Source organism: Dioscorea cayenensis, chromosome 4, assembly GCF_009730915.1.
Source record: "Dioscorea cayenensis subsp. rotundata cultivar TDr96_F1 chromosome 4, TDr96_F1_v2_PseudoChromosome.rev07_lg8_w22 25.fasta, whole genome shotgun sequence".
NCBI classification, from domain to species: Eukaryota; Viridiplantae; Streptophyta; class Magnoliopsida; order Dioscoreales; family Dioscoreaceae; genus Dioscorea; species Dioscorea cayenensis.
This window is the reverse complement of record NC_052474.1, coordinates 20,531,431-20,548,374: the sequence shown is the minus strand read 5'-3', so window position 1 is coordinate 20,548,374 and position 16,944 is coordinate 20,531,431. Positions and strand designations below refer to the sequence as shown.

The following is a 16,944-nucleotide window of genomic DNA, read 5'->3' as shown; positions in this document are numbered from 1 at the left end:
AAATGATGTAATAAATCATATTTCTTTTAAAAAAAAAAACCCATGACCTGAACCGAACCGAACCTGGTTTAAACCAAACCAAACCAACATATTTAAACCAAACCAACTCGAACACCACTCCCTCGTCTTCGATTTCATGACCCGCCGCCGCTTGCGCGCTTTCAGGCGTTGGATGCGCTCCTGCGCCATCGCATCCAGCGACGCTCTCGAGATCGTCGAGAACGCAAGGAGTGGCATCGCCGTCAAGGCCCTCTGCGAGCTGCGTGAGGGCGATGTTGTGGCCACCATCCCGAAGGCGGCGTGCCTCACTATCAGGACGTCGGCAGCGCGCACGGCCATCGAGGAATCCGGGATTGATGGGTCTCTTGGGCTTTCCTTGGCGTTGATGTATGAGAGGAGCTTGGGGTCGGCGTCGAAGTGGTTTGGATACCTTCAGGTGTTGCCGGAGCGGGAGGAGGTGCCCTTAGTGTGGAGCTTGGAGGAGGTGGATAGGTTGCTCGCTGGGACCGAGCTTCATAAGGTGAGATTGATGCTTGTTTGTTTTCATTTTATTCGACGAATTTGTTTACCAATTTGATGATATACGGATGATGTTTGGTAATTTTTGTAAAAGGTTGGATTTTTATTTGCTTTTGGATTGAAGGCAATGCAATTTTGCTTTATAGAAAATTATGTTCTTGTTGTAGGTTTATTAATGCATTATTTTAACTATATTGTTTCTAAAAGTTTGATGATTTGGATGTTTATTAGAAAGCATTGCAAATTTTTCGTCTTAAGATCAAACCTTGTTTTAGGTATCACTTTGCTTGGCACTTGGATGAGGTCTTATTTTAGAGTTGTGACGAGTTCATTTGCTTGTTTTTAACAATAATGTAGCTTGGTGGAATGGAGACAATGGTTGTTATCTGAGTTTTTGAAAAAGTTAGGCTTTTAGGTAATAGGGCAAAAATCAATCCTGGTTTGATGGATAAATATATCCTTTGTTACTTATTAATAGGTAAAAACCAAAGGAACCTAAAATGATTAGGTTGGGGCTTTGTTATTTTTGTTAGTGATGTTGAATCTTTGGTATCAGAAGGGTTTGGAATTTCTGGAAGTGATTGATGGGGAGCAATAGAATCCTTGTGTGGGATCTGTAGACTGCATAGTCATCATCTTTGTTATGTTCACTAAATTGATGAAAATCTTAAACAATAGAGCCATGTTGAGATTCCCTATGAGATGAAGTTTATACAATCTTTGAGAACAGATTGTTGAAGTTAAAGATGGTGAATCTTCTTCGCTTCTTGGGGGCTTGTACAACTACATTGGCAGCATATTTTTTGTAATGGCTTTTTACCTATTAGAATGAAATAGTAAAGCTGTTCTGTTTGATGCATTCAAATGCATTTCAAGTTATTTCTCAGTTAATACGAGTCATGTACTCTTGTTACTGCATCGGTCCATGTGGGCAGACCTTCAAGCACAGAATTTTTGAGTACTTTGAATTTTTCAACATAACTTTATATGTATTCAACTCATATTAACTTGACAGTACATGTTAATTTTCTTCTTTTCATCTTTGAGGTTCACTATTAGTATTCTAATCTGGGGTCTCTGTTATTGCATGCGCTTGGTGCAAATCTAGGCAGACTGTGCAAGAAGACCAAGCTGTTATATATGAAGACTGGAAAGAATATATTGAGCCCCTTATTCATTCTGGACCTTTGGAACTTGATCCAAAGTTTTTTGGTGTTGATCAGTACTTCTCTGCCAAGTCTTTAGTGGCATCTCGTTCCTTTCAAATAGATGATTATCATGGCTATGGAATGGTGCCTTTAGCTGATCTGTAAGTAGCTTCCTTTTTTTTTTATTTTGATAACAAGTAACTTTTGTTTTAATATTGGTAGATTACATGAACTTCCTGACTTAAAAATTTTGTGAAAGGTTCTTTTGGGCTGGTCGTGTTTTTTTGCATGTGTTCATATTCTTACCGCAAGATTTTGTATCACAAATACACAATTCATTCTCAATCTTCAATATATATAAATCTGTATTTGATGCAGCTTCAATCACAAGACAGGAGCAGAGAATGTTCATTTTACCTCTGAATCTTTACCTTCTGATTCAGATGACGAAGATGATGCAGTCGTCACTGATACATCTGGCAATGATCAATCACCGAATGTTGATTTAAATAATAACTCTGCAGGTTATAATGTAAAAAAATCACCATTTCTCGAGTGGGCTTTGGCTGTTCTTTTATGGTAAAGTTTACATACTAAGGGCTTTCTTTCTTCTGATTCAGGTGATACTCCTGTAGCTCAACAAGGTTATAATCATGACCCTGCCTCTCGAGAGCATTCAGATGGTGACCCCGATACTCTAGAAAATGATTATTGTCAGGGATGTTGAAGCAGGCACTGAGGTCAGGCTTTTAAAAACTTGTTAAAATGAATTTACTTGGTTATTAATAGATCATGGATGTTGTTTAACTGTTTAAATTGTCATTTTTGACTTGTAAGTTGTGTCTGAGATTCTGAGCGTTGTTAGTGTTTGAAGAACTAATAAAAGTTTCATGAAATATTTAGACTTAAACTCTCTACTGAAATCCCAACAATCCTTAACCCATTCATGTAGATTGTTTAAAGTTGATATCCGCAGTAAAAGTTCAGGTTCTTGACCTCTGACCTGCTTTGTTATTTAAGTTTTATTTCACTATACATGGGCTCTCCATAAGCTCAGTTGCATGGACAAAGCTATTAGTACTTCGACTTTAGGAGTAAACTGCTTCCGTTGTCATTCAGAGCAAAAGTGCACCTATTAAATCCGTTAATGATTCTGAGCGACGGTCTAATCTTGGATGATTGTCCTGCTTTGCTGCCATTGTCATTGTCATTGTAAATCATATATTATCCTTTAACTGGAAATAATCTGTGAAATATTTGACTAAATAAGAGATGTGGTAGCAATTAGTTAATTCAACAATGCTGTCTGTTAGACATTGTGATTGTTCATTATTAAAATTTTGAAATCTCTGTTTTTCTGACATTTTTCTCCTAAGAGATCCCCACGTAAACTTTTTTTTCCTTACTTTGTACGTAAAATTTTATATGAAATGGAATGCTTCAGTCATGATTCTGCTGCTGTGTCTGCTTTCTTCCAATTCCTTGAAAGCCGGTGAAGTTGTATATGTGTAGGTTATCTTCCTGTTCTGCTATTCACCATGTTACTCCTTTCTCAGGTTTTCAACACTTATGGCTTAATGGGCAATGCTGCTTTGCTTCATAGATACGGATTCACAGAACCCGACAACCCCTTTGACATAGTCAACATTGATCTAAGTTTGGTATTGGAATGGAGTTCATCCACATTCTCAAATCGTCACAGTAGAATGAGATTGTCATTGTGGAGAAAACTAAAGTTCTCACCTTGCGCAAGCCAGGACTCTGAGTACTTTTGAAGTTTACATATGATGGGGAACCGCAAATCGAACTCATAGTTCTTCTCTACATCATTATTTTTACCAGATGATACATACGAGAAGCTAAGTTATTTGATTGATTCTTTTTAAAGATGGCGATGAAATTTCAAAGATCACCAAGTTGACCCAGATCACGACAAGCGAGTGCAGTAAAAAATCAGATGAAGTTAAAGAGTTATTATTAAACAGGAGTGTTTGCATTGCGCTCTTGTCCCTTGCCGATAGAAGGGAAAGTCTCTACGGTTCAAATTCTGTGGAGGACGACTTGAACAAGCTTAAAACATGCTGTTCTCTAAATGAAAGAAAATTCTATCATTCTCTGACGTTGCGCGTTAGTGAAAGAACTATACTTGCAAAGCTAAGAGCTTATGCTTCCAGATCTTTGAAAAGTATGAAGAGGAAACGTTGATGCTGCTAAAACTTGCTGAAGAAATGGATCAAACTTGTGCTTCCCATTTTGATTGGAATTCTTCTGCTGAATGCCATACTACTACGCTAACTGTATGGCCATTCTCTCTTCTTGGTACTATTAATGGCTTCATTTTGATGTACTTCTTTTCATTGTTTTCATAGTTTCAAACTTTCAATGGATAGCACACGGTTTGCTTGATATTTGAATTACTGCATTCATTGTAGCTAGACATAGTTTGACCTTTCTACGGTTTGACTTTTCTGCATCGTTCTAGGTGGTCAACGATGCTTCCTTTGTAGATCATTAGCTGTCATTCTGACGAAAGACTCAATACTTGTTTTTTGTTTTAATTTTTAATGAGGAATGAAGCATCAAATTATGATTTCCACTTGGAGGAGTTAAAGTAACTGATATATATATACCAAAATTTGAATCTGTTTTCCCACTGAGATAAACACCAAATAAGTCAAAATATTCCAAAATCTAAACAACAAAGTTTGGAGCTAATTATTTATTTTTTCCAAACAAAAAATTGGTGAAGACAACTACTTTCTTATTCATGAGTTGGTATTAAATTTGTGAAATGAAGTTTACAGTATTATTAAGTAGAGCAATGCTATTCATCACAAATAGCTTGCACAAAAAATCACATGAATAATAATCTTAGAGCTAGGATTATTAACTCCAGAGTTGGGAATGTTAACTCTAGTTCTGGAGTCAACATTTGTGTTGAATTTCATAAAAGTTATTTGTGATGAATAGCATTTCTCTATTAAGTATAGTTTTCATACTTATTGATGATTTAGAGTTAAGACAACGATTTTGACTGCTTACCAAACAAAAAAAAAAAATGCAAGAGTTAATTGATATTTTCTTACTTACTTTTATCAATTTATGATTTTTAAGGATGCCAAGATTGTATTCTTAAAATAAATAAATAAATAAATCATATTCAATTAATAAAAAAAGGGACAAAGAAAAATGCATAAAAAATTATGAAATGTTTAGATTGGTTTTGGAAGCGAAGTGTTTTTTATAAGTTAAGACTTCAAGTTTAAAAATGTTGTTTGTATTTTTTTAAAAAAGAGTGAGAAAAAAAGTGCTAAACATCTTTTTTTGTCAAAAAGCTCGTCATGACCAGAACTTTATGAAAAAAAATTGTTTTTTAAACTTTTTAGTTTATTTTTACAGCTTTCTACCTACATAAAAAGTTTAATCTGAGCAGAAATACAAAAAGTGAAAAATCATTTTTTTTTTTCAGAAGCACTTCTACTAAACTAAAAAAACACTTTTTTGATAAGCCAATCCAAACAAGGTTATAAGTGCGCATATTTATTTACTTTTCATTAATCTAATGCTAAATAAGTAAAAAAAAAAATGAATAAAATGAATCAAAAATATTTTATTTCAAAATAATATTTAATATTCAATTATAAGGTCAGTTTTTTTTTACCATTATATTTATTTGAACAATTGAATCTTTTACTTTAATTTTTCAATTTCAATATGATTTGTTAATATAATATTTTTTTTATATTGATAACCGTAAAGATGAACCACCGACCCTTCCAGGAGAAAAGTTGTTGTTCTATGACGTCATCATGGACGTCATTTCCACGTCAGTACATTACTATATAAAGCAAGCGAAAACCGAGGAAAAAAGATGACAAAAAGCGAAACGAAACCAACTCTTCATTTAATCGAATTTTTGAGCTTTAGAAGCTGGTAATGGCGGCAAAGATGGATGCTTTCTTTGTTTCTCATGGCTCTCCGACGCTCTCCATTGACGAGAGCGTCCCAGCAAGGGGCTTCTTCAAGCTGTGGAGATCCCAGGTCCTGCAGACCATCCCCAGGGCCATTCTCGTCGTCTCCGCCCATTGGGAGACCTCTGTTCCCACTGTCAATGTGATCTCTGGCACCAATGATACCATCTATGATTTCTATGGCTTCCCCAAGTCCATGTACAAGGTCCTCCTCCTCCTTCTCTATCTTTTTGTTTGTTTTAGGTTTGAGAATTTGATTGATTAGGGTTTCTCCTTTTCATTTTTTTTTAACTTTTGTGTTGGTTTTGATTGTTGTATTTTTTTGTAGTTTGTTTTTGTTTTTCAGTTATGTTGGAATTCCTCTGTTTGCAAAACTTGTTCCTTTAGCTCTCCTCTTCTTTTGCTTTTGATTGTATGTTTTTGAAGTTTAGATTGTTCTGTTAAAAGACAAGGAACTTGTTCCTTCTTGTTTCTTTTATCTTAAGATTTTGACTCAAAATTTTGTGATCAGGTTATTAACTTTTGTGAGAAAAAATCACTCAATTGTATTTACTCTGTTGGATTAATTTCTTTCTTTTTCTTTTTTTTCTGATGAACTGGACTCAAATTTTGTATGTTTTTCTTTGAATCATCCCATATGTATTTGATAAAGTTGTATTCAATTCATTTGCTTCTTTCCAAAGGAAATCAGATTATGAAATCATCATGTTGCTTCTTTTCCATGCTAAATCACACCTCACATGCTTCATTTGGAATTCTTTTGATGGTTTGGTGATTTGGTTGGCCTTTCACTATTGATTAATTTCTTCAAATTTCATCATCTCTATTTATAGGAAATTGAAAGAAAGCTCACAAACTACATCAAACACTAATATATATATATATATATATATATATATATATATCTGTGTGTGGTTTGGTGATGTTGGTTGGGCTTTCACTATTGAAATATTTCTTCGAATTTAATTAACTACATTCCAAACTATTATCTCCTTTGTAGGAAATCGAGAACTCACAGACTACATCTAGCACTAACATATGTATATCTGTGTGTTCTTTCAAAAGAAACTGAATAATTTGAATATTGTGGCAGCTCAAGTATCCTGCACCAGGTGCACCAGAACTGGCCAAGAAAGTGAAAGATCTTCTACAAGAAGCAGGCTTTGGTCCAGTGAAAGAAGACAAAACACGGGGGCTCGACCACGGCGCATGGGTTCCCTTAATGTTCATGTATCCTGAAGCTAACATTCCAGTTTGCCAACTCTCTGTTCAAACAAAGAAGGATGGCACATACCATTACAACATGGGAAAGGCCTTAGCTCCTCTAAGGGATGAAGGTGTTCTTGTTCTTGGTTCAGGGAGTGCCACCCATAACTTAAGAGCCTTAGGTCCTGATGATGCTCCTATTCCAAATTGGGCATTGGAGTTTGATTCTTGGCTCAATCAGTCACTCATTAATGGGAGGTAAAATGTATTAAGAATACAGAAATTAAACAATAGCTCTGGTAGTATATAAAGTAATGACATAATATGTGTATATATATTTGACAGATATGAAGATGTGAATCGATTCGAGGTTAAGGGACCGAATGCGAAGATGGTGCATCCGTGGCCGGATCATTTCTACCCTTTGCATGTAGCTCTCGGGGCGGCCGGGGGCTCGGCGAAAGCGGAGTTGATCCACAGTAGTTGGACTAACAGCAGTATCTCTTATTCTTCTTATAGGTTTACATCTGCTGAGTGATGTTTGCCTGATTTGCCTGCTGTATGTAACGTAGTGTTTCTGTGAAATGTTCTTGTTTTTAAGCCTTGTGTGATTCTGAAGTTCTGAGGAACGTCCATAGTTTAATGTCTTCATTACATTACATGGGATGGTTATTTATTAATAAATTCAAAATATTTATGGTTAATGTTGTTGACTTGTTGGTGATGTTACAATCTGTTTAATTAATTAATTATTTTTAATGTTGAGGTGGTTAATGAAAATTTTGGATAGAATAAACTTTTTTTAATGTATTTTTTTGTACCATAATGAGTTAACTGCCACATCAATATTTTAAAAGATATTTTGTTTAAATTATTGATGGGTTTAGCCAATGATGATGTGAGACATAAAAAAAATTAAGACCTTTTACAACTGTTAATATGTCAATGGAAAATCTAATTACAAGCAATATATATAGATATACTTTTTTAAATATGGAAATGTCCCAATAAGTTATTTTTCACATGATTACTTATAAAGAGACACGTCTCAATATATTTATTTATTTTCTATTTTTTAAAATTCTAGAAACAAAATGAATATTTTAAAAAATTAAGGATGAATTCCATAGTCTAACCTGAATTTCACTTATTTTCTTAATAAAATTATTTGGTCACACTTTTCGGCTTTGGTCAATGTCCTAAGCACCACAATTACCAAAATTATGTTTTCTCCAACGCATTCACATTATTCATTCATTATTGATTTGTAAAATTAATCATATGCTCATTATATGAATAAATACAGTATCAAATCTCAAAAAAAATTAAATTAGAGGAAATTTTTTCAATAATTAAAAGAAGTCTTAATTACACAGATCCCTGAACTAATGTTATTGAAAGAGTTAACATTTCTCAGAGCAAATCAAGTCTGTTGTTGATTGATAGTGATGTCGACTCTTTTTCATTCTTTGTTTTTCATATTCTATCAGTATCATATCCTCTATTTTTTGGTGCATTATAAATCTATTATTGACTGTTAGTGATGTTGATTTTTTTTATTTTTTTGTTCTTTATTTTTGATATTCTATTAGTATTCTCTATTTCTGCTGGGCTCGTAGTTTTATTAATACGGATTTATTATTTATTGTTGTTGAGTGAGTCATTTCGTATTGTACTGTACTAGTCGTTTCCAACACGTGCTTCACGTGCTTGTTAGCGTTGGGGCCCCACCATTCACATTTGATCTTCATCACGGAGCAACGAAAGGTCTAGAAAAATTAGGAAGAGAAACGGAACAAGCAAACCTCTTCGTCAAAGGTCCAACCTTTGAGCTCCGGAAGCTGGCAATGGCGGTGAAGATGGACGCTTTCTTTGTTTCCCATGGGTCTCCGTTGCTCTCCATCGACGACAGCATCCCAGCAAGGGGCTTCTTCAAGCTGTGGAAATCCCAAGTCTTGCGGGAAATCCCCAAGACTATTCTCGTCGTCTCTGCCCACTGGGAGACCTATGCTCCCACTGTCAATGTCATCTCTGGTCTCAATGATACCATTTATGATTTCCATGGCTTCCCCAAGCCTATGTACCAGGTCCTTCTTCTTCTCTTTATCTCTTTGTTTGTTTATGGTTTGAGATTTTGATTTGTTAGGGTTTATCCTTTTTCCTCTTTTTTATTTTTCTGTTGTGTTTTTTTTTTTTCAAGATTGAATTTCTTTCAATTTTTTTGTATCTCTTTTTCTGATGAATTATGTGATTTGTGGTAGAATTTTCTGTTAGTCTCTTTTCAATTCATTCTCTTCTTGTGTGAAAATTCTACCAGTGCTGTTGAATCAAGCTGTTTCTTTTCTCTCTAAATATAACTTTTGAAATCCTTTATTTGGTGATATTGGTTGATTTGTATTTTGAATTAAATTTACAAATTTTGAATATCATAAACTATATTTGAATCGAAATTTTGGTTACATTATACTTATCATGCCTTTGCATCTATCTAATTGTTAGAAATGCTGAAAATTGCGATGTTGTCAAGATTCTATATGAACTCGAATGTTGACAAACTACATCTAGCACTACAAATTGTGATATGAAGAAGTTTGATCATTTCTGTTATTTGGGAGTGTGAAGCGCTTTAAATTCTGCTGAATCATTTGAATACTGTATAGCTCAAGTATCCCGCACCAGGTGCGCCAAAAGTTGCCCGGAGAGTGAAGGAGCTGCTTCAAGGTGCAGGGTTTGGTCCTGTGGAGGAAGAAAAGGCCCGAGGACTCGATCATGGCTCGTGGGTTCCCCTTATGTTTATGTATCCTGAGGCTAATATTCCAGTTTGCCAACTCTCTATCCAAACAATGGAGGATGGCACATACCATTACAACATGGGGAAGGCCTTAGCTCCTCTGAGGGATGAAGGTGTCCTTATTGTTGGATCAGGGAGTGCCACCCATAACTTGAGAGCCACCGGCCCTGATGATGCACCTATTGTAAGCTGGGCATTGGAGTTTGATGCTTGGCTCACAAACTCCCTCATTAATGGAAGGTATTTTTTTATTCTCTTTTAGTCATTTGTTCCTCATTTTGCTTTTTCTCACTTGTTCGTTATTTATTCCATTGTTTGATTCACGAAATACTTCTTGTGGTGGATTCTTCTTCTTGTGGTGGATTCTTCGTAAAATTACTATCCTTATTCACTAGTTCTTCATTCCATTGCTTGATTTGTGAGATATCTTTGGTGGTGAATTCTTCTTAAATCTATTGCCTTCACTCCTTTGTCATTTCATTCCATTGTTTGATTAATAAGATATCTCGGGCAGTGAATTCTTCTTTGAACTATAGCCTTTACTCACTCATTCTTCGTTCCATTGTTTGATCTGTGTGCAATTTCACCAACAAATTCTTGAAATTATTGTCTCTACTCATTTGTTCTTCATCCCATTGTTCGGTTCATGTGACATCCACGACGGTGAGTTAAAACTATCATCTTTTCTCACTTGTTTTTCATTCCATCATTCGATTCATGAGATATGTATGATGGTGAATTCTTCATTAGAACTACTTCTGCTCAGAAAAAACATAAAAATAAAAGTACCTTGAATGTCTTACTGATTCTGCTGTCGATTATTGACCTAGCAAATCAAAGCTAAGTTTTTCGATTACATTTGTGGCAGCCATGAAGATGTGAACAATTACGAGGATAAGGCACCCCATGCAAAAATGGCGCATCCATCGCCCGATCATTTCTACCCATTGCATGTAGCTCTCGGGGCCGCAGGCGAACAGGCCAAAGCCGAGTTGATCCATGCTAGCTTTACTGAGAGCAGCCTCTCCTATTCCTCTTACAGGTTTTACAACATCTAATTGATGAACTTGCAATTCCTTGTTGTACCTACCTACTACAATTAGACATTGTTTGTGTTGTCTTAGTAAATTCCTCTTTGATAAAACTCATTCCTGTGGACCTGTTGTTGTATTATTTGTTTGTTATGTATATGAATTTATCGATAACTTCATTTATACTGTATATATATATGTATACCGAAGATCTTAATTTAGTATTCATTTTACTTCTGAACTTAAAGGAATGTATAGGGGATTTTATAAAGAACTCTGATTATTTTTTTTTTTTAATTTTATTATTAGTTTGTGAATTTCTTTTAAAAATATCAATTTCAATTATTATTATTCTTCCCTCTTCTAAACAAAAACAATTTATTATTATTCTTGATTATATTAAAAGTTTTTTTTAGTGTTGTTGTTGATGTTACAATCTGTTTAATTTATTTAATTAATTTATTATTTTTATGTTAAAATGGTCAATGAAACTTTTTAAACTTTTATCTATTAAATTATCACGCCATATTATAATTATTTAATAAAATTTTAAATATTATTAATAAAATAATTAAATAATATATTTTTTAAAATTATAATACAAAATAAATAATTAAAATAATTAAAATATATAAAAAAATAATTATTAAATTATTTTGAAAAAAAATAATTTATTTGTGACGATACAAATAAAAATTAAAAATTAAACAAATTAAATTAAAAAATATTTAAAAATATGGGTCCCATCACTTTTTAATTTAAAAAAATAAAAAAATAATGAGACTCACATATTGACTGTTTATGGCCACCAAACACTTAATGGGCATTAAACTCTCTTTATGGAGAGTTTAATATTCCATGGTTTATTGTACCTTTACTAAACTCCCGCAAAAGATGCTCAAATATCAATTCTAATATCAATTTATAGTTGTATATATTTTGGCAACCATAACTATGAAAGTATTAGGTTTTTTTCACATAAAACTATAATTGAGAAGGAGAAGACTTTCAAAGCTGGTCTCAATATTTATTTTTTAAAATCCATAAACAAAATGAACATCATTAAAAAATAATAATAATAAAGACTTAACTCCAAACTCTCACGCAAATTTCTCTCATTTTCCTATTAAATTAAATTTATTTTTGTTTAAAAAAATATATTAATGACGTCATGAATGACCTAATTGTCAATGCGGACTTAACTCCAAACTCTCACACAAATTTCTCTCATTTTCCTATTAAATTAAATTTATTTTTGTTAAAAAAAAATATATATTAATGACGTCATGAATGACCTAATTGTCAATGCGCCAGGTCAGCATAAGTGCCAACCACTCCCACCAAATTAATCTCATTCTATGTCTATATATACACAAATATTTATATTCAACGAAAGACCGAGAAACAACGAAAAGCGCAACCCTCGTCGTCAAAGATCCAAACTTTGAGCTCCGGAAGCTGGCAATGGCGGCAAAGATGGACTCTTTCTTTGTTTCTCATGGCTCTCCGATGCTCTCCATCGACGAGAGCGTCCCAGCAAGAGGCTTCTTCAAGCTGTGGAAATCTCAAGTCTTGCAAACCATCCCCAGAGCCATTCTCGTCATCTCTGGCCATTGGGACACCTCTGCTCCCACTGTCAATGTCATCTCTGGTCCCAATGATACCATTTATGATTTCTATGGCTTCCCCAAATCTATGTACAAGGTCCTTCTTCTTCTTCTTCTTCTCTTTCTATCTATTTTGTTTGTTTTAGGTTTGAGGATTTGATTGATTAGGGTTTCTCTTGTTCCTCTGTTTTCTTTTGCTGTTGATTTTGATGGTGTTTCTCTATCATTGATTCATGCTATTGATTTTATGAGCTGGATTCTTATGTTATTCTTTGATTACCCGGGTAATCCGGATGAATTGCATTCAATATTCTTTGTATTACATGAATTATGTGATTTGTGATGAATTTTTTCTGTTAGTCTCTTTGCAATTCATTGTCTTCCTATGAAAATGAAACCTCAAACTGTTTCTCTTCTCTCTAAATATAACTTCTGATAACTTGTAGTTGGTGATGATTTGGTGATATTGGTTGGACTTTCACCATTTGGCATTTGATAACAAACTCATTGCATATGATTTTTACTCTAAATTTCATTCACTAATTGAACATCATATCATGCCTTTGCCTCTTTCTTATTATCAGAAATGCCCAAAATTGCCATGCAGGTAAGAATCTATATCAACTTGAATTTTGACAAACTGCATTTAGCACTGTGAATTTTGATATGTGGAAGTTTGATTATTTCTGTCTTTTTGGTTGAATCATTTGAATGATGTACAGCTTAAGTATCCCGCGCCGGGTGCGCCAGAACTTGCCCGGAGAGTGAAGGAGCTACTGCAGGGTGCAGGGTTTGGTCCTGTGAAGGAAGACAAGGCCCGGGGACTCGACCACGGCGCATGGGTTCCCCTCATGCTTATGTATCCTGAGGCTAACATTCCAGTTTGCCAACTCTCTGTCCAAACAAAGAAGGATGGTACATACCATTACAACATGGGGAAGGCCTTAGCTCCTCTAAGGGATGAAGGTGTCCTTGTTCTTGGATCAGGGAGTGCCACTCATAACTTGAGAACCATGGGACCTGGTGGTTCACCCATTGCAAGCTGGGCATTGGAGTTTGATACTTGGCTCACAGAATCCCTCATTAATGGAAGGTATTTTCTCACTTGTTCTTTGTTCCTCATTCTTCATTGCATTGTTTGATGTGTGAGATATCTTTGGTGGTGAATTCTTCTTAAAACTATTGCCTTTACTCAATTTTCCTTCATTTCATTCCATCATTCCATTCATGACATATGTTTGACAGTGAATTCTTCTTTAAACTATTGCCTTGTTCTTCATTACATTATTTGATCCATGTGATATTTTTCACAGCAAGTTCTTGAAGCTATATATTGTCTCTACTCAGTCATCATCCCTCGCATTGTTCGATTCATGAGATATCTATGATGATGAGCTCTTAAAACTACCATCTTTTCTCACTTATCCTTCACTCCATAGTTTGATTCATGGGATAACTATGGTGGTGAATTTTTTCTGAGAACAACTTCTGATTGGAAGAACATAAAAATAAACATACCTTGAATATCTTACTAATTCTACCAACAATTATAGAACTCACCGGCAAGTCCAAGCTAACCCTTTCGAATACATCTGTTGCAGGCATGAAGATGTGAACCACTACGAGGATAAGGCACCTCATGGAAGAATGGCGCATCCTTGGCCGGATCATTTCTACCCATTACATGTAGCTCTCGGGGCTGCAGGCGAACAGGCCAAAGCCGAGTTGATCCATAATACCTGGACTAACAGCAGCATGTCCTATTCCTCTTACAGGTTTACAACCCCAAATTGATGAACTTGGAATTCCCTGTTGTACCCTCCTTATGTAATTGAGTATTGTTTGTGTGATATCGAAATGAGTTCCCCTACAATAAAATTCAGTGATGTGGACCTATTGATGTAATTCTTCATCTGTTTAATCTGTATTGATAAAATATGTATACAGAAGATCTTACTTCAGGATACATCTTACTTTCTGACCTAAAAGTAAAACTTTGCAAAGTCTTCTATGGTGCATAAGCTTTACTGATACAAGGTCTGGCAAACTAAGCTAAACATTTGTATGCCCATGATTGTAAAATGAGAAAAGTACAGGGATTATGGGTGCGTTATTTGTCGATTTACTGATATATCTAATAAGTTAGACCAGCAGCGGTGGATGCTGAATCTGTTTCCAATTTTCTCTTGAATAATGCAGACAATGCATTGTCTATTTCGGTGAATACTTTGTCCTTTTGAGCATTCCCATCAACCTGGGCAGAGAGAAGATAATGATTAAATGTTCCTCTGAATAATCATAGCATTAGATTTGTTATAACGAAAATTAGGCCATGGTTTGCGAAAATGGTAAAATTGGAAAATCAAGATTGGCAATAATTTACAGTTAAAAAAAAAATTAACAAAATATAAAAACATATTCAAGGTTTCAGTGGAATCTACAATTAATTTTCAAACTATAGTATTTATATATATTCATGCATTGCGGCAAAAATACATTTTGTTTTTTTTAATTTGGCATTCCATTCCAATAGTAATACGAAGTCTGTGAATCAATATAAATGCATACCTTGAACACGAGGTCCTTGTATAGAGAAAGTACAGCTTCTACATTTTGGTGATGAGTCTGTAATCGTAATTTTACCTTGAAAAGTTAAAGGAAAAAAAATATTTATCTTTTGTCAGACTTAGCTTCAACAAAAACCTAAATCTAACAGCAGTAATCTATTTTTTACAAAAAGGGAATAAGAATGGAAGTAGTTTCAACATAAACCAGTACCCTCTCCTCAGTATCATCAAAGCGCAGAGTAAGCCTTGCAGCAATTTCTTCATTTTCAGGTGGAGAATACTTAAGATGGTATATTTTTCCAGTAACAGGATCAAGCCTTCTGCCAACAACTCTCTCAACTAGGGTTTCTTCATTGACCTACAAGAATGTCATGATTATACTTTCTTCATCAACTTAGAATTGCAAGTCGGAACACAATAATCAGAATTAACAGGCACACTTGATATGTACCCATGCTCTATCGATAGCCAATACAACTAATATAACAAAGTGAAAACATCTAGATATTCTCATATTCCAGATGATATTTCAGCCTTTCAGATACATCATTTCATATCAGCACTGTCAACTAGAAACCCTATAGCAAGATATAGCACGATAACTAATCATATTTGACACATTTAGTGAGAAAGAGCAGTCAACTATCATATCTGACACTTGAAAGTTAAAAACAACATGAGTCATTGGTAAATTCTGTGACTAAGAAAAGCTTACATCAAGGAGAATGAAAATATCTGGGCGGATACCTAGGTCTTCAAGAGCTTTAGCTTGAGACGCGCTCCTTGGGTATCCATCTAAAAGCCAACCATTTTGCTGAGCATCGGGTTGCAGAAGGCGCTCCTTCACCATCTGACAACCAATTCATAGAACTTCCAACAGAAGTCAGCAACAGTCATAATGAAAAATCGAACAAGGTTGAAATGTCAAGCACAACATACCAAGACAACAATTTCATCAGGGGCTAACATTCCCTTCTCCATGTGTTCTTTAGCTCGTTTTCCATTCTCAGTCCCAGCAGAAACTTCAGCCCTCAACAAATCTCCAGCAGAAATATGCACAAACCCATACTGCATACAAGAACATCAATTCATCCAATCCATTTTCTATTCTCAAGCAATTCAAGAAACTCAAATTCATAGAGCAAAAAACCACAAATCACATAACTACAATAATCAAACTACAACAAGAGAAATAATGAGAAGAATCACATACCTAAAATATACCTAAAACAATAAAGACTATATAATAGTCACAAGTAAAAATCTCATTTTGTTTTCAGCATTGCATAAATAATCCTTTGCATATGCACTGTTTCTGTTTCTAAGTATCTAACAAGTAAATACAAGATTGAATCTTTGATGAAACAAAGCTGTAAAATTCACCTTATTCTTGATAAATTCACATTGTGTTCCCTTCCCAGATGCAGGAGCCCCTGAAATCATAACCTTCAGAGGTTCTACCTTCTGGGATGCCTGAACCTAAAGCTCCACAAAAGTACAAAACCAACAATTTCAACACACATAAGAACAATTTGCGAAAACTCAAAAACCCTAGAAAAATCCATAGCATTCCAATCAAACAATTTAAACCCCAAAATCCAATATTTATAGAACCCAAAGTCACAAACACTCACCGTAATCAATGGAACATCAACCAACCGTCTAGTGCGCAATCCCTTCAAGGGACGGTGACGGCGGCCGGAATCGATGCGAAGACACGATTTGGGAGACTTGGAGGAAGGAGAAGAGTGGGCAGCGAAGCCACGGTTGGTATGAGAGGAAGAGGAGAGCGATGGCGAAGCCTCGAGGGCCAGAGCAACCAAGCAAGCCATGCTCTAGTGCGCCCTCTCCGCCTTCTCCTTGCTCGGGGCTTCGAAAGCTAAGGCCTTGGGATCGAAGTCCACCCTGAATCCATCGACGAGGCTGAGGTTGGTAAGGATACCGGTAGTCACTGTATCTTTATATATATTTATATATATAAGTGAATAATAAATTCATTTATATTCAAATAAAACAAATAGTTTAGTTTTTAGAGACAAAAATTTAATGATAAAATAAATTTATTTTTATCAAAATAAAATAAAATAAAATAAATTTATTAACT

General features: G+C 34.8%; 4 protein-coding genes and 1 pseudogene across 4 annotated transcripts; 4 read left to right on the top strand and 1 right to left on the bottom strand.

Moving 5' to 3' along the window:
• Window positions 1-136: 136 nt before the first annotated feature.
• On the top strand, window positions 137-4,233 carry LOC120258337 (annotated as a pseudogene).
• Window positions 4,234-5,581: 1,348 nt separating this feature from the next.
• Window positions 5,582-7,500, top strand: LOC120258274 (extradiol ring-cleavage dioxygenase-like). Its single transcript, XM_039265628.1, has 3 exons — window positions 5,582-5,843; window positions 6,732-7,102; window positions 7,190-7,500. The coding sequence occupies exons 1-3, from the start codon at window positions 5,604-5,606 to the stop codon at window positions 7,380-7,382; spliced, it is 804 nt and encodes a 267-aa protein (XP_039121562.1). The 5' UTR covers window positions 5,582-5,603; the 3' UTR covers window positions 7,383-7,500.
• A 1,110-nt stretch (window positions 7,501-8,610) lies between these two features.
• Window positions 8,611-10,856, top strand: LOC120258473 (4,5-DOPA dioxygenase extradiol-like). The gene is made up of 3 exons (XM_039265895.1): window positions 8,611-8,931; window positions 9,505-9,875; window positions 10,504-10,856. The coding sequence occupies exons 1-3, from the start codon at window positions 8,692-8,694 to the stop codon at window positions 10,691-10,693; spliced, it is 801 nt and encodes a 266-aa protein (XP_039121829.1). The 5' UTR covers window positions 8,611-8,691; the 3' UTR covers window positions 10,694-10,856.
• Window positions 10,857-12,056: 1,200 nt separating this feature from the next.
• Window positions 12,057-14,386, top strand: LOC120258472 (4,5-DOPA dioxygenase extradiol-like). Its single transcript, XM_039265894.1, has 3 exons — window positions 12,057-12,370; window positions 12,996-13,366; window positions 13,875-14,386. The coding sequence occupies exons 1-3, from the start codon at window positions 12,131-12,133 to the stop codon at window positions 14,065-14,067; spliced, it is 804 nt and encodes a 267-aa protein (XP_039121828.1). The 5' UTR covers window positions 12,057-12,130; the 3' UTR covers window positions 14,068-14,386.
• On the bottom strand, window positions 14,170-16,779 carry LOC120258471 (adenylate kinase, chloroplastic-like). Its single transcript, XM_039265893.1, has 7 exons — window positions 16,475-16,779; window positions 16,224-16,319; window positions 15,780-15,908; window positions 15,556-15,690; window positions 15,052-15,198; window positions 14,842-14,916; window positions 14,170-14,527 (listed from the first exon to the last, which is right to left on the bottom strand). The coding sequence occupies exons 1-7, from the start codon at window positions 16,670-16,672 to the stop codon at window positions 14,408-14,410; spliced, it is 900 nt and encodes a 299-aa protein (XP_039121827.1). The 5' UTR covers window positions 16,673-16,779; the 3' UTR covers window positions 14,170-14,407.
• Window positions 16,780-16,944: the final 165 nt, after the last annotated feature.